The sequence below is a fragment of the Chaetura pelagica genome, unplaced genomic scaffold (genome assembly GCF_000747805.2).
Source record: "Chaetura pelagica isolate M959 unplaced genomic scaffold, ChaPel_1.0 scaffold70, whole genome shotgun sequence".
NCBI lineage: Eukaryota > Metazoa > Chordata > Aves > Apodiformes > Apodidae > Chaetura > Chaetura pelagica.
Window position 1 is genome coordinate 2,914,302 of NW_009952265.1, and position 22,739 is coordinate 2,937,040.

Here is a 22,739-nt window from a genome sequence, read left to right on the forward strand (position 1 = left end):
TAGGCTCATTGAGTTGAGTCTGCTGCAGTTCCATGTTCTCTGATCCAGCCACAGCAAGGCTGAGCACACATTCCCAAGAGGCACACATAGACACAATACGTATGTGTGTATATATGCCCAAGCAGCCACACAGACTGACACAGAAAGACAATGCAGCACTCATGCAAACACAAAAAGAGCCTCATCCTCTTCCCCTTGCTGGCTGCTCAGGATGAAAGTCCATACATAAGTATTTACATGTACACACATCAATATGGATCCCTCTGTAGTCTTAGACACCTGGTCTACCCAGTAGCTGGCCCAGGATCCCCTGGTTTCCCAGTTGCCTCACACACCAGACACACAGATGCAGAGGGGTCTGTCTCTCCAGTTGCTAGCCTAGAATTATGAGCCTACTAGTAGCTGACCTTCAAATCCTAAGGTCTCTCCAGGAGCTGGCGTGGACCTTCTGGTCTTCCACTAGCCAACTTTCAGAGCCTTCTTGTTTCTCCTGGTATCCGCCCCAGACTTACAGGCACACCAATATTTGTCTCTAAGCATTTTATCCTACTTGCTGGTTACTCTGGCTTGATGTTCAGTGTTGGTCACACACTGACATACACACCCACAGAAATGCACACTCTGCACTCTCTCCAGTTGTTGCTACCCTGATGTGTGGGCCGTGATGCCCCATGGTGTGCCTCCGGTTACTGCACTTGAATCTCCATATGCACACAGACTGATGGATTAGAGAGCTCCTCACCCAGGAAAAGACTTGGAAATGGAGTTTAATGAGAAGATGAGATAGACTGTGCTGTTCAGGTGCAGGACATAGCCAGACAATCATGCTGACCATCCTACACTTGTTCCTCCCCAAACCACCTTGAAATCTACCTACCATACATACCCCATGATAAGTTTTGTACAATCCCCCAATGCTCATTTCCTGTGTCCTACAAAGACTCCCATGCACCTGGGCTAAAATGCCTCAATTTGAAAAGAGACCTGGAGAGTCTCTCCCACAGGTCCATGGGGCTGAGGCTGCCCAGCGAGAACCTGGGGAGCGGTTTGGGCAGGGCTCTTGAGTAGGTTATTGAGGTTCCCACACCTGTTGAGCCTTTCTGCTCCTTCATGAAAACAAAACTGTAATCACATTTCCTAATATAAGCTACAAACTGCACTTCTTTTTGGTAATTTAGGTATGCTGAGGCTCTGAGGTCATATAGTATGTGTACTACTATGAATATCTATGTGAAATATTTTGCAGAGAAAAACAAAAGTGGATTTTGTACATATCCTGTATATATTTAAGGAAGAATACCCAAATGATGATGACAGTGCTTTATTTTCTTGCTGTACTTTTGATTCCCCTGCCTGCCCCTGTCCCACTACCCCACCACAGATTTTTAAGTGACTCTGCATTTTTGGGTGTCCAGTATAGGTGGCCAGTTGGGCATTGGGACTTAACTGGAAGTCCAAAGACTTGAGACTTTTCTATGTTACATTTCCTATACTTGCTCTCTCAACATCTAACAAGGAAGGAGTTCACAAAATGTTGAGTGGGCTAGGTACTGCTACAAAGTTTAAAAATGGCAGAAATACCAGTGAAACAATTACTGTGTTGTGCCTTGCATCATTTAAATACTGATTACATGCTGTTCCTGTAGGACGTATAGCCTCTTGCTTTCCAAACAGTACTGTTGCATGTAAGCTTTTTGTTTGCTTGTTTGTTTTTTAATCATCTTTAAATTAGGTTTAGTAGCTGGGAGCAGGGACAAGAACTGGTGCCTTGTAGTCAGCCAGCTTCCATAGAAACACTGCATTCATAAGGAGAATAACCTGGAATGGAAGACTTGCTGGATAAGAAATTGCATAACCTCTCATGGTAAGGCATTAGATCAGCCAGACAATGCAAAGGGCAATTAGTAGTAGTAGGGGTAGTAACAAAAGCAGTAGTGAAGCTGAAAGGGTGATTGCAGGGAGGGCTCTGACTGTCTTATTTCCTGCTCATGGCCTTTGCTGTCGTTGGGGATTGCTGGAAAATTGCTGTGGGCTGCTGCCTTTTAAAATGTTTTAATTGTTACGATGTTCAATACTGTAATTGACATTCTTCTCCATCATGAATAGTCTGACTTACTTCCTGACTAATGTGGTCCTTTCTTCTGTTCTGCACATTCTCTTGGGGGGAAGAAAAAGCCTATAATTTGTGGGAGGACAGAGGCTCTGGTTTTAGTCTCCTTTTTTCTACCACCTTTGATTTGTGTATCAAAGCAATTCCATGCCAGAATTCAACGATTTCTTCCAGGAGGCTGATACAATATGAAGTAATCTTGCTTGTGTAATCTCTACCTATCTTGTGTAACCTCTTTATCTATCCCTGCATACCTTGTGTCACTTAGCTTGTGGACAGACTCCAGCAGACCTTACTTTGGTTGTTTATCTGTATTTCTTAAGGCATAAATGGATTATTTCTGTGATACTGTAGAAAAAAGCCAACAAGTTAGTCATACAAAGAGCTAAAATATATTTTAAACTACTGTTACCTGAATTAATTGGTAAAAGTGGAAAATATTGAGGTAGGGTGTTTGTTGTTGTTTCTGTTTTGCACCTGTAGTTTTAAGGAGTATCTAGAATAGAGGGTAGTCTGATTCACCTTTTCTGTTTGGAGTATTAGGCTAATTATTTCCCTTAGGGTTGTCCTGGTTCAGAGGAATATTAGCTACAACCCCTTTGGGACTGTGTCAGTCTGAATCAGGAGCTCCTTTGTGACTTTCGGCTTTTCCCAGCTTTTAATTTAAATGCTCTTCTGCAGTTTTCATCCAGACTTCAGATTGGTTAAGGTGCAGGCAGCTTGTCCTTCTTTTGCAGCTCTCTTGTCCTGAAAGGTATCCTATTTCTGAACATATCAAAAAAGCCCTTCTCAGCATCACCATCTCATTCACACATGGAGTCCACAGATCTCTGCCTGCCCTTAGTCTATAGAGCTCTTAATGATTCTCTGAACGACAGTGGTTATGAAGGTCCTGGGCTTCAGTATCCTTCTTGGTCACCTGGATTAAAGCTCCTGAACATCTGTCTGACACCTCCCTGTGTCGCTGGCACTAATACAAACTGAACATGGCCCCTCTTATTCGTTGTAAGCTACTGGGGGATCCCAGGAGGTCCACTCCCTTTGCATCTGAGTGGCAAGTTACCTTGCAGTCCTTCCTCTCCAAGGTCTCAAAGCCAGATAGCTCTGTGCCTTGAAGAGCAACCTCCTGCCACTGTTGCCTCCTGTCCTTGAGTCCATTCTACTGCTGGCACATCCAGTGTGCAAGAGGACACTCTTGTCCAGACGGATACTGTGATTCCCTGAGGTTGATGTCCCCAGCACAAGAGGTGCTGCAGCAAAGGTGAGATTACGAAGCAGTGTCCCTGTAGGCCTCATCTGGGACCTTTTTATTTATCTTAGCTGCTTCAGTTTAACCATTCTCACCCTAAGAGGGTGAGGGCCAGGAACTCCTTCTACTGTACACACACACACACACACACACACACACACACACACACACACACACTGCCCCTGAATAGGCAGTCACACATGCTGTACTCTGGGCCGTAGCGCTGTCCGTTCCTGGATCTTGACTGGCACCTTGAGCTTAACATGTTTCTAAGTTTTATTAGTTTAGCTTGTCTTTGGCTCCAGTGATTAATATTGCTGTCATCCTACTGTGCTGTACCCTTTCTAAGATGCTTAGCAGTGAAGTAAGATGTAACTTAGATGAGATAAACTTAGGAGTGAGTGCGTGTATGTGTGAGTGAGCATGTGTGGAGCAAGTGCAAGCTCCCAGTGCTCTCTTCCATCTTTGCTGCCTCTGTTCACTATGCTCCTCTGGTTCTTAACCATCTGCCTTTTGTTGTGTTACACTCCCTGCCTCAGGACACTCAGTCCCATTGTCAGGATTGCGGGACCACCTTGCAGACCTTTTCACATCCCACCCTCTCACATCTTTTACAGCAGTTGCTTGGCAAACAGAGCAGCCTTAGCAAACTCCTGCTTAGCCAAAGCATGTGGCAAATGAATGAAGCAGGCCAGCCCCAAACTCACCAATCTTTCTTGCCTTCCCACTGTTCCAGTCTTCCCTGGGAAAGCAGCTATGCCACCTGCCTTCTTTGATTCGCCTTTGCTACATGTACTCCCACCACAGAGAGATAAGCATTCGTCCTATCTTGTTTGGAGTGTACAAATACCCTGTGGTGGCTCAATGTAGCATCCATCTGTCTTTTGCAGATATGTTATGCTTCCATCTTGTGTAGGTTAAGTCTGAGATGCTACAAATATGTGTACAGTGACATTGTGTATAATGTGTACAGTACTATTGTGTATATGACTATAATAATCAGGAAATTACTGAGGGATGTTACCACATGTTTCCCTTTAACATGTCCACATTTTTTGGAGCACATTTTAAAAGATCTTGTTTTGCCAGCTTCACCCAAACATTAATAGAAAAAGAGAACATGGCAGGGAACATCATGTACAGGTCAGCAGAATTACGATAATTCTTACAGAAAAAGCTACAGAACTCAGTAGTGTATTACAGAATGTTCTTTTTCTTCACTTCTAATTTTTTTATCTATTATCCTTATTTTCATCCAGGTCTCTAGTGTTCATGCTAGATTTGGCTAGGTTCAGTATTCTATGTCTGCAATTTAATTTGGAAAAAGGAATAAACTACCACCACACAAAAAATTTTCAGACTGTAACAGGCCTCTGTAATAGAACAGCAAAGACATCCTTTTGTTTTATCCAGTTTTTAAAACACTATCACAGATGAGAGGAATCTGGTTAAAGGAGGTACTAAAACATCCATGCAGTTGGCAAAGGCTGATACTGCATGGTGTGGCATCCAGCTTGGGAGACTTACTTTTATTATTTTAAGCACTTAGTAAATTTGCACATCAGGTTCCATAGGAGCTGAAAAACAAAGAACTATTATTTGGATTCTGTTTCTCCAGTGATATGGACAGATCTGAAAAAATAGCTGTCTCAGAATACCTTATATTTGCTGGAGCTAGTCCAATGGTGAGAGGTGGTTGCTTTGTGACCACAAGTGCAGGTTACAAAGTCAAAGACATTTCTGTATGTTAGAGTCTAATGGGAAGAAACTATGTGTGGAAATGTCTAGGAAGGACAAATGCAGCCCTAGACCCACTGATATTTATATATGCTGCTTAGTAAGTGGTCTTTTCTTCATTTAATATAGAGAGCTAACAGATATGGTGGGTATTTACATAGCAGTCTGTTAATAATGGTAAAATTATATGTATCTTAGCATCATTGATGAAGTGTTGTAACAGTTTCCATCCGTACATTCTACTATTTTCAGAGAGAAGGTAACTTGGTGACTTCCAAAAGTAATGTGGCTACTTAGGGAAATCTTTGATCTTATACTACTCCTATTTCTGGTCTCATTCTAGATAATGGCCAGGGTGTACCTTAGAAAGCTCTAAAAATGAATTTTTCATATACTTTTGATTAAAAAAAAAAACACCTCAAACACACAAAAAAAGCCCCACTTCTATTTTCCTTTTATTTTAAAAATAAGTTTTGATTTGTGAAATTATTCATTACATTGGAAGAGTCTTAATTAGAAAATCCCTTCTGGCTGCTGAGGGTTTTCTGTTACTCTGATTAATTGAATACTACCACTGTGTGGAATAATTCTGCCATGACCTGGGGAGTCTTTTGAACAATTTGTTGCTCCTCAGGGGTTCCCAAAAGATTGATTATAAACCGAGACTATCACAGGAGCATGCAATAAAAAAAATAATTTTGTGCTATTTTAAATTCTGGCAGTTGAAAAGTCTGTAAAGAACTGTAATAAAGTCTGAAATCTGTCTATAGATAGGGAGATGAGTTACAGAAAATTACTTTGGTCTATGAAGAAAACAGTAGTCAGACCAAAGAGTTTTGTCGCATCTCTTTTTTCCTTTAACCTTTTGACTGTTTTGTTGCTGAACCTCCTGAGTGCAATCAGAGATATTTTTTTTTGAGAATTGTTTTTTTTAGCATGATAGCTACTGCAACAGGAGCATGTAACAGCAGCCACAGATACTAATAGAGTGATAGTAGTCAGCAGGGAGTATTAAATTATAGACTGGTACTGCAGCAATATTTACCCAAGAAACACTTGGTGGAGCGTGCCATATGTTTCAGTGAAGCAGTGGGAAACCTTGGTTTGATCCTAAGTGTAAATGAGAGCTTCTGATTTGTAGTATCTACCTTTCTTTCATGTTAGGAAACCAGCCACAGAGATAGCTACCCCAGCTGGGATAGAGAGAGGGAGCTTTTCTGGTCAATATAAAAAAAGAAGCTATGTACAGCTTAAGAGTAGATGCTTTGTGAGGTACCTGCCATCTCTTTAACGTTCTCTTTCCTAAGCAGGAGGAAAAATTGCAGCACACAAGTGTTAATCTATTTCACTGGAAAATAAAGTGACATAGGTCTGAGATCCACCCAAGAGACAGGAGGCAGGCACACCTTTAGTGTAGCTGATGCTGGGACTGTGCACAGACCAGAGCTTTAACACAGCTACCAGAGCTTTAACACAGTTGCCAGAGCTGTTGGCAGGGGCTGTGGGTCCCAGGTGAGGCCAGTTGGGGCCACTAAGACCCTCACAGGCAGCCATGGTGAAATTTGCTTCTGCAGATAATTGTAAAAAGCATGCATGCAAGATTAATGTTAATACATCCTATGTCTGTGTGAAGGTTGGTGGCAGTGGGTAGTGTTGCTCTGAACACCTTTCTGGCAGATAGAGGATGTCCTGATTTCTGCCTTTCTTGCCCAATCTCCATCCCCACTTAAAAGGCTAAGTAAAATGAAGGTGCAGTATTTTGCTATAAACATGTCAGGCAGTGCAACCAGTTCTGTAACGTGCTTGGCTTTCCCTGCTCTGGTCTCTTGGGCACAGTAAGAGAAGAAAGCACACTCTGCTCTCGGCAGCACCTGGCACCCTCTGGTAGCTGGTGAGGGAAAGCGACTGGAATCTTGTTGCGGCTGCTGAGTACTGGCTGCACTGCTGGCCCAGGGCTGGCCAGGTGGTGTGGGCACTGATTTCCCTGCAGTGGGCAAGGAGAGCAGTGCCTGCTGCCTGGCTTCCTATCTCACTGTTTATCAAGGTAAGGGCTGAGGGATTTCTGTGCTCTCTTACCTAAGAAGCAAAATCTTACATCAGTAACAAGAGAAAGGCAGTGTTATAGTGAGGTGCAGAGGAAAAAGGTGTTGGGGTGGAAGAGGCTCCTTCTGCATCGAAGTTATGTTTAGGAGGAGAGCAGGTGGGGTTGTTATCAGAGCCCCAGTACATTGATGTTTCAGGAGAAAGGAAGGAGATCCCTGATTTTTGTTTTGTCTGGAAAATAAATACTTTTCTGATTTACACTCAGCTATTACCTTGAATCACTCTCTTAGGTAAATAAAGCTGCTGGCCTCCCTATTTTATGGGATATGATAGTAGTTCTTATGCTCTTGAATCTGTTCATTTAGTTATAGTTCTTGCTAAAGCTTTTGGTTACTTTTCATGAGGGTTTTCATAGGAAGATTTATAGGGAAGTCAGTGACCAGAGCGAAGTATTTTCGAAATAGAATAGAGAAGGTGCGCAAAAGTTACAGATATGACTTTATAACTGGCTAACCTTTCATTTATTTACTGCTGCTAACAAGGACAGAAGCATGTGTTTGTTGTAACTACTGAGTTCAGAACTGTTGGCAGATCTGAGTTTTTCTGTATGGATTGAACTGGGACCTCAAAACTGTAACAAAGTACAGGAGTTTGTTTTTGTTTTTCTTGCACAGATGAGTAGGTGTCAGGGAACTTGGTGTCATGCCTCAAGCAGTGGGACTGCTCTGTTCCATCTGTGGACTCAAGGTAAAATGCAAGTATGATGAAGTGTTTTATCATCCTTTGCCTCCAAAGGTATGAAGTCATGGGTATGATTTGTGCTTGAGGTGTTTTATCATCCTTTGCATCCAAAGGTATGAAGTCATGAATATGATTTGTGCTTGAGAAACAAGTATTCAGGCTCCTCATGGCTGTTTCTTGCTAAAAAAAATTTTGTGGCATGTTGCAGTACTGAGGGGGATAATTTCGTAAGGTTCTTTTGTTCCAGCAGGTTAATAAAGTGTGGGGTGGCCTGAAGCTTCTAAGTTAAAAAATGTTGACCTGCCTGCCATTCTAGTGTTTTAAAAACATTTCTCTGCATTTATATAGGTTTTTCACAATAAAGAAAATTATGTTCCTTATAAAACATTGTTAAAGCTGTAAATTTGTAAATTGGCAACTTGTTCAGAGTGAAAAAAGAGATTGCCTTTAATAAAGTTAGTTTACTTTCAGTGTCTTAATGTTGACTCCATTGACTTAGCATGATCAGAACTAAGCTTCTCTTGGCCCAGTAAATATATAAAAGATTTATTTTGAAAGGTGCAGAGTGAAGAATATGGGAGATGTCCTCAGCATAGTTGATTATTATGTGCTCCCCTGTGTTTCTTAAATGTATTTTTTGCTAAAGATAAAAAAAAGGTAAAACAATTTTGTGCACAAAAGGCAAACTAAAGGACTCCAGATGATTCTGCCACTTGTACCAAGCAAAGAAATAAAAGCAATTACCTGCAAGTTTTACCTCCACCTGCTCTCACTGCAGGTCTTGTGAGATTGTGTGGAGCAAGTGCCATAATAATCCAGATAGGTTAAATTAAGTGTAAAGGTACATGAGTTAGAGGTCTTCAGGTAAATGTGCTGGAAACTGCCTATGGAGATACTAAGTAGTATTATTGCATCTGAATTAACAGGTGAGCTGTGTACACACTACAGTGCTAATGCAGTATTTGTCTCAATGACAGCATTAGAGTCACAAAACTTAGCTTTGAAGATTACTTAGTATTCACATTTGTCATAAACTCTGCTTTATTTTGCATTTTGTTTACTTGTATTTCAGTATATATAGGAACTATCTTACGGTGTTGGGCTGAAGCAGAGAAAAAAGAGCTCTTGTAAATCATAATACAGATCAAAGAATACTGAACAACTCTTCAGGTCCTAGAGAGAGGTCTGTTCTTAGCCTGAAAGCTTCTCTTTCTCTTCCTCCCCAACTTTTGCAGTTGGTTTTAAAAAATATATTACCTCCTGTACCATCTTTGCCTTTCATTACTTTGCAGAGCTGTGGTTCTTCTGGGTGTTTGTTGTACTGAAATGGCAACTTGACTTTTTTTCTGCTTCATCCTCTGAAAAGACACAGACCTCACCTGTAGAGCAATTTCATTAAGCATGTGCAAATACTCCAATATAGCTTTAGTAATGGATATTGGAAATGTTTTTTAAAAAAAGCATCTATCAACCATTTAAATGGGTAAAAATGGGAAATTAATATGTTACTTGACTTAATAATGTTCGCAAATAAATCACTTGGCAGAAAGGCTACACACCCAGAGAAAGATTACTTACTATTATCTATTGTAGCCAAGAGGCACAACATGAGAACAGCCATTGTAAATCTTGGTTTTAAATGTGATAATGAACTCTTACAAACAGAAAATTACCCTAAGTGTATATATGTGGACAAAGAGGAGGAGGCATATTTTCTGATAAGACAGTAAGTTAACAAAACAAAAGCTAGAATAGAGGAAAGAGATCAATTTTAGTGCCAGTTGCTTTGAATTACAGTTGTTACTTATTTTCAGAGCAGTGTGAATTGGGTAATTGTATTATCAGTATTCATGTAAATGTGATGTTTGAATGAAATAGGAATTTAACCAGATAATGTCTTCTGGTTCCTCTTATAGGCTGCAGAGAGGAGCACTGGTGATCAGCTAATGCTGATCAGACTGAGCTGAAGCTAGATGGTATGAGTGAACTGGTGACACAAGAAGAGTCCCCTGGCAGCTTGGATTAGCTTCTTTGTTGCAGTGAGAATTAAAAATTATCAGATCAATGCAGATAATCAAATGCTCTGTGCTTGTGCCTCTGGGAGGTTTAAGTTATACTTTATAGTCCAAACAGAATTTAAACTTGGCATATGTGATATGCATACAGAGGGTAGTTGCCTCTCTTTATTTTTCTCTGTATTTCAGAGAAAAAACTCTGCCTCCCTTTTGTATGGGGGGCATTACCCTTGCTTATTAACTTGAAGAAAGTCTTGGAAGAGTAGAGGGAAACTGTCCGTCTTCTCCTCATCATTCAGATACCTGTAGCAGACAGAATTAGAGAGGACGTGCAAGTCCTGTGTTTTCCATCACTGCTTCTGCTGTGGTCTAGCTTTATGTTTATGCTCATCTAAATCATATAAATATTGGGGCAGCCAAATTAATTGGCAGTGGCCTGCTTGAAGAATGAAAGGTGGCTTCAGGTCTCAGTTTTGCATTTTGTTTTGGTTTTAGCTTTTCTAAGTTTATTTATTAGTCTCCTTGTGTGTCCTGCAGAGACTGCATCATCTCAGCAAAGGAAAGCTGGTTATGAAATATTTTACAACTGTTTCATAAATCAGGCCGCCTGGGATCAGTGGAATGACAAAAAAGAAAAAAAAAAAAGAGTATATGAAAATGTTTCCCAATTAAGTGTGCACATTTACAAGGAGTGAAAATAGTCCTTTGGGTCATTCCACAATTCTCTTAGTGTATGGCATTATAAAATTAATTTTTAATTTCAATTTTCTTTGCAGGTCACATTAAAAACATGCAGTCTTGAGAGAGTGGTGCATTCTGCTGATGTTTGTAAGGGAGCCCTCTCTGCACACCAGCAGACATGTCTGTAGTATGTGATTTCAAAGCATTGCAGAAGATAAAGCTACATGATTTTTAATATTGTAATGAGCCATGTGGCAGAAATCACTGGCTGTGTATTTGTTCTGCGAGAGAGTTGGTTTAGTTTTTAAAGCCAGAAACCCAGACATTTTGCAAATTAGATACAAAATCATTGATGCATTGTTAGTTTAATTTAACCATTTAAGCTCGGAATAGGCTGTTGATATACTGGCAGTAGTTCCTGCTCTGTACTGCCAGTTTAAGATTTGTAAGCAGGCTATTAAACAGCAATTCAATAACAGTAGTTACTAATATATACACAATGCAAACATTAATATTGCATTAATGGGTTTTGTATTTATACACTAGATGCTTTATGAAATATTTATTTAACCATTGCAGTTGTCAGTTACATCTATTAGTAAATTTTACCAATAAAGCTTGAAATGGTACATTAACTTTTTCATCCTTGAAATACCAGGAGTTTTTGATTTATTTACTATTGGAACACGAATATATGAACCAATAATTAATAATCTCCACTAAAAAATAATTTTATAGGAGGCAAGGAAGTGCTCTATTGTTTAAATTCTGCCTTAGGTTACAGATGGGACACCCTTGCCCTCAGTGTGCAGGTTCTGTTATGGTCTCTTGAGATACACAATCACTGGTGGAATGAGTCAGGGTTTAACAACATACCTTTGAATTCCTATGTAATGATTTTTTCTACATTGTTACAGTGCTGACTTTTGAAGTAAAATTTTTATTGAGTAGACTCCAGAGGTAATTGTAAACTCTCGTTAAAATGCTGGTTGCCTTTTTTGTTTGGGGGTTTTTTGTGAATTTTTTTTTTTCTTTTTCAATCTACAACATCTACTGTTCCAAAGTTTGTTGTTCCAAGTACTGTTCCAAGTACTGTTGTACTTACAAGTTTTTTACTTTGTTGATGAGGTCTTCCTCTCCTGTGCTTTTAGAAAAGAGACTCTGAAGGCATTTCTCCTGAATTAAAGCTTTTAAAGCAGCATCATCATTTGTGGCACTTTTACAGTGTTAGCACAAAAATCTAAATGGATCGTGGATATGGAGCATCCAAAGGTTTCTTCCTATGTTAGAGAGAGTTGGCAGGACCAGGCAGAGGGCTGTTACATAGCTTCCATGTGCTGAATATTTTTCTAGGAGAGCATTGGAGTGTCACAGTCTGCCAGAGCTTTGTATTCCTAAGGAAGTCTCTTTGAGCTTCATTTCCTTTATTAAAGTTTTTTCGTGGCTGTTCCTAGGAGATTTGATAAATGTGAAACTTCTGCAGCTCCTTCTAGCCTGTGTCTGATTTAGTTCTTTATACCTTGGTCTTGCCCAGCTGTGTCAGAGTAATCTAAAATGACCATCACTGTGAAATTCTCTTTTGTTTATATTAAATGTGTCTTTAAAGCTTTTAGTGTGCTTCCCTAGTATCCCCCAATGTGATTTTTCAGGACAAATCTGGTAGCAAACTGTTTAAAATAGTTACTGCCGATGAGTTGTCTCCCACTGAGAACTCAGGAACAGTCAGTGTACCCTCCGGCAGTAGAATTGTGCTGGTCCTTGAGCACCTCCTCATTAAGTGTTACTTATGTTTGTGTTGGCACTTTAATGCTTGAACACCTTATTGCAGTGTCTCTTAGCAAAAGGTAATTTCTGTAATGCCTTGTTCTTAATGTGTTTCTTAATGAAATGCCCTACTCAAATTGAGTTGACATGGGAAAAACAACTCATATACATATTAATTAGTGTGATTTAAAAAAGTTAAATTGTCTGATAGCTTCTTAAAGGTTTCTTCTGAAAGACAACAGAAAGGCTTCAGTAAGGAAGAATATAGCTATTCATATTCAACAGCTCAAATTGATTAAGACCAGGAAAAGATGCAGAACTGGTTTGGACTGTCTCTATCTGATGGAGTATTTGTTACTTGTCCTGGTTTCAGCCAGGATGAAGCCAATTTTCCTTTTACTGATTTTTTTTTTTCCTTCAGTAAGCTTTCTTTTAATTAGTCACAGTGTGTTCTAACTAAGGCTGATAAGAGTGGAATGTTTTTGTAACTGCTGGGTCTTCAAGGTCGCACCTTCACTCTGCCAGCTCAGACACTACTGGGAGATCTGTGACCCCCCCCGTAGGAGGCTGAGTTGGACAGACAGCAAAATTGTCCAGAGATATTCCATTCCATGTATCTAGGTAAGCTCAGAGGAAGGTCAGAGATCACAGAAGACAACTTTCTTCCTGCTTCTTCTTCCCTTCTCTTCCGTCCGTGGCCTGCGTCCTCAGCTGAGGAAGGAGATTAAAAAAGCTTGTACCTAAATACAATGTAAATTAATCCAACTGTGCAGGATGAATTAAGCATATTATTTTTGTCTGAAGACATTTGTGTTTAAAGAATCAAGAGCAAATATGCCCAGCTGGCGACCTTTTAACATGGCAAAACTATATAACAAATATTTTTTTTTTTTTCTGGTAACCTGGCACTTTGGGGAAAGGGAAGCACAGTCACACTTAGGCAGAAATCACATCAGGTCTTTCTTAGCTGAATATAGAAAAAAAAGAAAGAATCATAGGACTGTGGGATAGGCCAGAAAATTATTTCTGCTATATGGAATAGCTGTTACTATGGTGTCTTTCAGCTACAAACTCTGTAATTTCAGCTGCAACAGAGGATGTTAATGGGTAGGAATTATTTTTTTTTTTAAATCAAGAGTGCAAGATAGCCTCAATTACCAAGGCAAATATAAGTCCATCTTCCAACTACTAGTAATTACCACAGGCTTCATAAATTGTGCTCCTCTGTTAAGTATAATTCATTTTAAATTGTGTGTATTTAGCTTTTTTCCTCACTAAAAAGTCCAGAGAAAAAACCCAGAGAAAATCAGCTAACCAATATAGACAAATTATCACAGAATCACAGACATGTGACATTAATGTCATACCTAACTAATGGATTTGGTTCTGTGAGTCAGTTGTCAAATAAGAGAATTTTATTATTTATTTTTTTTTGTGACTGCATGGCAAATGATTTTGTTTTAGATAATAGTCTCTGGTTTCCATGAGGATCATCCTTTTGCTTGTTAAAGGTACTGTTAAGAATCTTTCACATTATTTGAAGTATTGCTAAGAGCTAGTTTTCGAAACTCAATATTTTGTGTCTGGCAGTGAAATCCATGGAGAGTACAACTTTGAAGAGGAGCAAAGATATTTTTTGCAGCTTTGAATCAGACTAATGCACTCTTCTACTGTTATTCCTTACAGGTACAATGAACTTGAAACAGTAGAAAGGTTTGAAGGATGTCTGGGTAGCTTGCTGTGTTGGACCCTTGTATTTACTTTCTCAGTATACTTCTGTGCAACTTCATGTACTGTGTGGCTTCTTATCTGTGATATTTCTAAATTAAAAACAAAAAAGTAGGGAATAACTGGAAACAAGCATCCTTTCAATCTGAATGAAGTGGAATTAGTATATAGTATATGGAGATTTTATTAAATGTTGGCAGTTTCAATAGTTGAGGAGGATAAAGCAAACTCTGACCTTGTTTGGCAGGCTTTATACATGTGTTTGTATCTAATGTGAAAAGAGCTGCTTCTCATGCAGTGGTTGCCTTTCCTATTTCTTACTTCCCTCTTTTACTTGGAGAAATTTTCAAAGGCACAGACAAGCTGGATACTTACCTCCTGCTTATTTAGTCTGTGCATTGACAAGGTTGTCAACTAACAAATATCTGGCGTAGAAAGGCTTTTATGTAGGCATAGCTTATTCTCTGAGAAGATCAAAGATACACTTTTCCTTCTGAAATTAAAACCACTTCATCTTTTTCTTGGAGTGGTGGAATTTTGTGCAACCAGTATGGGATATGCTTTGTCACGTGATCTTTTGTAAGTGACACTCATGTTTGAGGCAGTATTGACTTACAGGAAGCAAGATGCTGTGTTTTCCAGGTGCTTGTTCACTCCAGCTTTCTCTGGATGCCTCCCAGCTGACCTTACAATCTTTTTATGAAGTTTGAATCCAAGATTATGTAACCCTGAACTAGTTATCCAGCAGAAGCACATCAGAAACTAACCCATGGTATAAAATGACAGCTTTGCCCATTGTAAGTGTGTGCAACAGACTAGTACAGTTGTAACCCAAGGAGAATACTGGTGTTAGACTACTGTGTTTCATGAGTCCAACAGTGAATGACTAATATTTGCAGAACAGAAAAGTACCTCTACACGTTGTGAGAAGATTCAGAGCACAATTGCTATAATGCTTATTGAATTACTTTGTTGCCTGGAATATTGTTATTCTCTGCCATGTGAAGGAGTTGCTGGAAAAGATGAGGAGCAATGACATGGGAAATGCATGCATATTTGTTCTGAAGCTTCTTAATATTTAATGGGGTGCAAAGTTCCTGGAGTAATTTTTTTCTGAGTGGGTGGCTTTGAGATGCATGGAGGGGAAGAATGAATTTGAAGATGTTGGCAGAAAGATCTGCCAGTCTGTACTGAAACTGATCTAGCTCATCAGAGCAGCTTACTAGTATATGAGTTAGGTGTAGTTGCTCACTAGCTTTCCAGTGTCCCAAGTGGACACTTCTATCTGCTTATCTTTTTCCCCCCTTTCAGGCTATGACTTTATTTTGTCTGTCTAAAGAGTTCTTCCTCATCTTAGAATCAATATTTATTATTTCTTTTTATCCTTGATTCTTTCTACTTCCACTTAAGGTCAGTCAGCACCAGGACTGGTTTAATTTCCTTGTGATATTAACAAAAACCCTCTGGTGTTTTTTTTTTATCATTCTTCATTTATTTTCATTCTAATGGAGGTGAAACTTGGTTTGGAAGCAAGGTTATAAAATCAATGCAATTCAAACTAGATGGAAGACTTGAATTAAGCAGCCAACCAAAAATAAAAACCTCTCAGCTTCTCCCCTACTCCAGGGCATTGTCATAATATACAGTTACTATATAAGAAGTACTTCTTTAAAAGCTGTAGACTTAGAGGTATTTTTGAAAGCAAGTGGTTTGATTGACTGAGTATCTTCTAGCAACTTAGGAAGCTTTAAATACAACTGGTTGAATGCTGCCTGTGGAATATATTGTCAAGCCCAAAGCACCTGCCAAAACCAGATGATGATTCCATTCTTTAAAACACATAAGATATTAAACATGGAACTCAATATTTTGTCAGCTACCAAAAAGGAATTTGCATAAGACACATGACACAATATATATAAAACTGGATTCCAAATGACATACAAGTGCTTCAGACTTGTGTGACGTAGGTTTTAAAGTTAATTTTGCATGCTTCTATTGAAATGGTGCACTGTTTTATCAAGAAGCTAAACTTGACTCTCTGGTATTTCTTGCTACTTGCCACTTTTTATACACATGGACCATGTGGACAAGAATATGATCCTGCTGGCGTTTGATGGGTACAGCCACAGGAAAACTCTATTTGGCAAATTGAAGTTTGGGATTTTTTTTAACTGGTATTTTTTTTTGTGTTCGAGGAAGAATCAAGTCAAAGAGTGGTAGTGTCAACAGAAACAAGGGAGGTGGGGGGCAGGCAGGGGAATGGACTACAACTGCTTTTTCATATCTCAGTCAGCAGTTTAATATGTTGTTTCCTCTCATTGTGCATATTTGTAGGTACCCTACAAAAACCTTAACAAATCTGACTGCCTTACAAATCAATTACACTTCATCTCAAAAGAACTTATGTTAAGTGTCAGCAATATATAGTATCAACAATGTGGTTGTTGGTACAGTCTGCAGTAAGAACAACTTAACTTTTCTTGAAGGCAGGAAGATAAGCTGTACTTTGCATGCTGTCCAGCTGCAGTGGAGTGAATGGCATTGTCTTGTTAAGCAGTGTTTTTATGCTGGTAGGTATGCTTTCCTTGATGTGGGGGAACTGCACAGTATGTCTCCAGGAGGAATAAAATGAAGAAGAATCACAAATGCCTGATGCACAGTGAACTGGATAACAAAGAATGTTTGCAGTATTTCTTCAGTTTGAAAATGTTAACATAGTTTAATCAGTCTCATGCACTGAGCTATTGCATTTTATTTTTTTCTTGGATTTGTGGTCTGGTAAGATGGTTTAATGACTGTCTATTGCTTAGGGTCTTATGGAAAGGTATTTCATAAACTACATTAGTATTTATTAGCTAGGGGACAGTATCATCAAGAGATATGTGCTCCACTAGAGATTTTTATCCATGAAAACCACTGTGAAGAATTACTAGGGGTAGTTTTATAAATTATGTTTGCTTTCATTTCTTTGTCAGATCATTTCATAAAAGAGTGAATGTTTTCTGATAACTCTGATGCCTTTTAAGTTTACAGAGTTCTTGTGAAACTACCAAGAAAACTGCAAGTTTTGGTGCTATTTTTATGATGTATATGTGATGAATATTTAGCTGAAACATTGGGCGCCTTTCAGTTTCAATTGGACAACTTGCTTAGAAATACATGATCTGCATGTGTCTTTAAAAATGCGTGCTTCTAACTTGCTCTGGTCACCTTGCACATTTATCTGCTGCCTTCCAGTTTTAACACACTTTGGAAGTTTCTGTTTCCTACTTGCTGTCAGTAAGTCTTCAAGTGCTCTGTCTGAAGATGACACTAATATGTTCAAGTGTAAATGCTGGAGCCTGAGCCAAAACAGTGTCTGTGAAGGCATGAGTGAAAAGCCAGCACCAGGTTATGTGATGTAGAATGAGTGTGCACTGCTCAGCTGTGCTAGCAGAGATCATTCTGCCTCCTTAGCTCTGCCCTAGTACATCTCCATCTGCCTGGGTGCATCTGCCAGTGTTTGATCAGCGTAAGAGTTTGCCCCTTTTCTGACCTGCTCTGGGAGGATAAAGCTAGAGCCAAGAAGACAGGGGAGCAGAGAAACCAGAATGGGCTGTGTGCCTCTCACCTCCCTTTCCCACCTTTAACATCACTCCCCTCTGCCCATGTAGACGCTGAGGAAAGAGACTGCTCAGTCTGAGCAAACCAAGGCAAAACAATAAGGAGGTGTTGCTGAGACAACATGTGGTGTAGTTCCATGTATGTCGGGTTGGTGGAGCTGAATGCACTCCAGGCAGCTTGCAGCAAAGCGGTGAAGTACAGATGCTTGATTTCCTTCACCAGCCATCCTGGGCTGACCTGTCTTTGAGAGTCCTTCTGTTAGCATAAAATGCACTTGGGGAAAATAAGCATTTCTGTGGTCATATAGTGGGTGTTTGCATTTCCTTCCCCTATAGTATTGTCTTTTAACTTGTATTGTGTTAGGTTTGTTTTTGTTTTGTTTTTTTTTTTATGCAGGTAGGGCAAACATCTTGCTAAAGGCATATTTTTAAAGGAGAGATACATTCCTGTATTTTAAGTGAGAGTTGTCTGCCATCCTGATATGCATTAAAAGGGGCCCAGGGCTGCATGCAGGAAGAACAGATTGCTTCATTTACTTTTGTGAGGTTACTTTGGGACTTAGGGAAGTTTGTGATGGAAATTTTGTTTCTATGATACGATCTTTCTTCCTGGATCTGGATAGAATAAGAAACAGTGTCTGAGCTCATGCTGGTTTCTGTCTGTACCTCTGCTCCACTGCCATCCATTCACTGTATTTGAAAAAAATGTGTAGGGCTTGAATATCCAGAACAGTAGGTTGCATTCTGTGTGTACTTTTGTGAAGTTACCTGCATCAAGTATTTTTATTTTTCTTGCCTGTCCTATTTTATTAATTGCCTGTTATTGTTTATGTATTGAATATCCTGAAAAAAAACAAAGACACAGTTCTGGTTGTGGCTTCACACAGGCCTGTCCGTGCCATTAAAGTGGCCAGTGGAAAGAAAAGCAAGCTGCTTTGATCCACTTACACACAAACAGATTAAAACCATATGTTTATGTTGATATTTACCTGCAGTATATTTTTATCTTTAAAAAAAAAAAACCCAAAACCCCACTAGTTATTAAAATATGAGCACTATAGCAAATTTCTGTATTTTAATACTCAGAATGGCTCATTCAATGCAGGAGTCAATACAAGCAGCTAAAAACATTGTTTGGGTAACCTACTTAGGTATTTGCCTCTGAAATTCCCTCATTTATTTGTTACTACATGCTGCTAGGAGATAGCTGGGGTGTAATTGTTTCCGCTTGGACTCGATGATCTTTAAGGTCCCTTCCAACACAAACCAATCTATGATTCTGTGGTTCTGTTATCTGATTTATAAAGCTTTGAGCTGTTACACATACTTTTTGTTCAAATCTGTGACTTCTGGCAAACTCTAAGCATTCAGATATTCAAATTATTGCTGTTGGGTTTTGGGGGTCGTTTTGCTCGTTTGGGTTGGGTTTTTTGCTTTGTTTATCCTTCCTGTTTCTACTCACAGGTAACATCATGGTGCTGTGGTCAACTTGCAGAACATCGGTACTTAAATCTGTAACAAATCGGTTCATTAAGAATTTGGCCTGCTCGGGGATCTGTGCCAGCCTAGTCTGTGTGCCTTTTGACATTGCTCTTAGTGCCAGTCCACACTGCTGCTGGTGGGTCTATACGATGCTCTTCTGCAGAATTGCTAAGTTTCTGCACAAAGTCTTCTGCTCAGTGACTATCCTTAGTTTTCCAGCCATAGCACTTGACAGGTAAGAGATCAAATTTGCCAAGATCCTTGATTTATTTTTCTTTTTTCTCCCTTTGAAACCCTTTTCTTCTTTTTGTGTTAGTCTTGTATATGCTATTTAGTGTTGCTTTATGCCATTACATTAACTGCTCTTGTTCCAGTGCTTTGCTCACAGCATACAGCTTCTTTCCAGAAGGTACTGGTATAAATATTCTTCTCTGTAACACTGAAAACTGTTATTTTTCAGTTCACTCTGATATCTCTGGGCATTGATAAAAGGACTTTGAGTCTATAGAATTGTCTTCAGAGATGTTTTTATCTTTTCTTTCTTCATGCTAATAATCCTTGTTCAGTAGTGGAACTTAAAGACAGACAGCATCAGGCTACAGACAAGGTGCCCCGTTTTTTAACTGTGGAAGTTGAAAGCCATTGGCCATTAGAAGAATTTACCAATGCCTGAGGTAGATTGTCCATCAGCTTGAAATTTCAAACTTTATTAATACAACTAAAATTAATTCAGAGAAGTTTTGTATGTAGAAAATCAGTCTACAACAAAAGTGGCCTCCCAGACTGTCTAAGGTTTAGGGTTTTTTTCCATTAATTTTGTTAGTTATTATTACTGATACCACCTAAATGCATAGGCAGTAGGTTAGATTTTTTAAGGAAAGGTGGATACTGGTTTAATACAGTTTACTAAAACAGTGGATTTATCCATGTTAGATAAAATTGTTGTTGATCTGTTATCTCGTCTCACCACAGAATACACAAGAACAAACTGTATACTTAATAAAGTCATATGTCTCTTACTTAATGTCTTCATAAATGCAGTATCACTACCTGTAATGCACACCAGTGTTGCCGCTGGGCCAGTGTATCATTTGCCCTTCACCAGTAAAACTTCTGATCTTCCCAACAAAAAGCACAAATTGCTACCACATATAATGACATGTAAAAGAACAGATCCCTCCTGAAAAGTCTTTAAAAGTCCACAGCAGTAAGCAAACAATGAATCAGTGACTGAAATTTGAAGTGTGTGTCAGAGATGCACTTTTCTTAATGTACACAGAATGTTCAGTGTTTGACTACTCTTTTGCTCAGGGCCTTGCTAACCAGAGCTTGTGCGAAACAAAACCTCATTGTACTTCCAGTACATGAGTACAAGTAATTTGTGACCAATAGCTTTTTCCAAATGTCCAGGGAAAAGAAATATATCACAAAGCAGCTTCTCAAATTAATGCTGAGTGCAGTTACTTAGAAGAGACTTAACCAAAAAGTAAAATTACAAAAAAGAAAGTTGGTTTTGTCTTGGCTCAAACCAGGACACTTTGCAATGTGACATACCTCTGCCTCCATTATGTTTTCTGAAGTTTTGTGCTATGTGTGATATGTAGTCCAGTTTACAAGAGATTAAATCTTCAAATTAATGTTCATACACATCAGCCAAATGATATAGTCCCAATTATTGAAAGAATCATTCATCACCGATTAATTTATTCTGAAGTTTAAATATTCAAGTTTTTTCTACACATAGATCTGTATAGTTAGACCCTTGGGATTTTTTTTCCTCTCAGAAGCAGGTAGTCAACTGGTAACCCATTTAGGGATTTGTGACATTATGCTGAAATAGCTTCTGAGAGGCTTCTCATATGCATTATGCTCATTATAGACTTTGCCCTTTGCATCATACCAGTTATAATTTTAACTTTTTTAAAAAAATATATTTTATTTTTTTTTTAACAGGTACTACTCTGTTTTATACCCTCTGGAAAGAAAAATATCTGATGCAAAGTCCCGAGACCTGGTTATATATATCTGGGCCCATGCAATAGTGGCCAGCATTCCAGTATTTGCTGTGACTAATGTGTCGGATATTTATGCCATGTCCACCTGCTCTGAATCTTGGAGTTACTCCCTTGGCCACCTGATATATGTCATCATCTATAACATCACCACTGTGATTGTACCAGTGGCTGTGGTATTTCTCTTTATGATTCTTATTCGTAGGGCACTGAGTGCCAGTCAAAAGAAAAAAGTCATCATAGCTGCCTTAAGGACCCCTCAGAATACAATTTCGATCCCTTATGCCTCCCAGCGAGAAGCTGAGCTTCATGCCATGCTGCTTTCCATGGTCATGGTATTTATTTTCTGCAGCGTCCCCTATGTGACTTTGGTGATTTACCGCACCATACTCAATGTATCAGATATTTCAGTCTTCTTGTTCCTCACTGCCATTTGGTTGCCCAAGGTCTCTTTGCTGGCCAATCCTTTGTTATTTTTAACTGTTAACAAATCTGTACGGAAGTGCTTAGTGGGGACAATAGTACAGCTGCACCAAAGGTATAGCAGGAGAAACATGGTCAGCTCGAGTGGTGTTGCAGATGCTAATCTGGAGCCCAATGTCCGTTCGGGGAGCCAGCTTCTGGAGATGTTTCATATCGGGCAACAACAAATCTTCAAGCCAACAGAAGATGAGGAGAATGAGACTAAATCCATTAGCTCTGGTGACTTTCAGCAGAAAGAAATTCCTACCACCAGTTTAGAGGTGGGAGAGACTTTGGCTCACAAATTCATACCACAGACAATTGCAGATTCTGCAGCTCAGATGGCATCAGCTGTGCCCACAGAAGCTGATACAGTCAACGATAAGTATTCCATGCAGTTTGGTTTTGGACCCTTTGAGCTGCCTCCACAGTGGCTCTCAGAAAGCCGAAGCAGCAAGAAGCGGCTCCTGCCTCCTTTGGGGAATACCCCTGAGGAGTTAATCCAAACAAAACAGTCTAAGTGTAAAGCAGAAAGAAAAATCAGCAGAAACAATAAAGTCAGTATCTTTCCCAAGGTGGATTCTTAGTCATAGCAGGAGCTTTAATTGACAAAGGAAGTTCACCTTCTATTAAATGTGTGATCCCATGGATCTTTGTTATGCTGAAATACATTACAGACTGATTTTTTGGTGCCAAATATAATTTAAACAAACAAAAGGGAAATGTAGATAGAAGTGTTTCTTATTAATATGTTTTCATGAAAATAATATATAAAAATATGGTGATTCTTAGCTTTATCTGTGCAATCCCTACAATGACACCTGCCTGATTCAAAAAGTCCATGTGGCTTTGGGAACACTTCATGCAGCTGAAGTATGCCAATACAGCAGTCAGTTTGCTGGGAAACCCCATGTTGTATTGAAAATTGGGAACACTTTGTGCAGCTGAAGTATGCTAATACAAGAGTCAGTTTGCTGGGAAGCCCCATGTTGTATTGAAATGAACTGGGTGTCAAAGTAATGTAATAGGAAAGGCTGTAGGGAGAAGATGAGATCTAACCTTATGTAAGTGGACACAGTAAGATTCTGCACATTTTGTTAATTAAGTAAG

General features: G+C 39.2%; 1 protein-coding gene across 1 annotated transcript in view; it reads left to right on the plus strand.

Annotated features, from left to right (window-relative positions):
• The window catches only part of GPR176 (G protein-coupled receptor 176), a 32,499-nt gene extending 10,283 nt beyond the window's left edge, over window positions 1-22,216 (plus strand). The window contains exons 2-3 of the mRNA XM_010007736.1: window positions 19,138-19,390; window positions 21,109-22,216. Of these exons, the coding sequence (XP_010006038.1) occupies window positions 19,138-19,390; window positions 21,109-22,216 (1,361 nt within the window). The remainder of the gene's footprint in view (window positions 1-19,137; window positions 19,391-21,108) is intronic.
• Window positions 22,217-22,739: the final 523 nt, after the last annotated feature.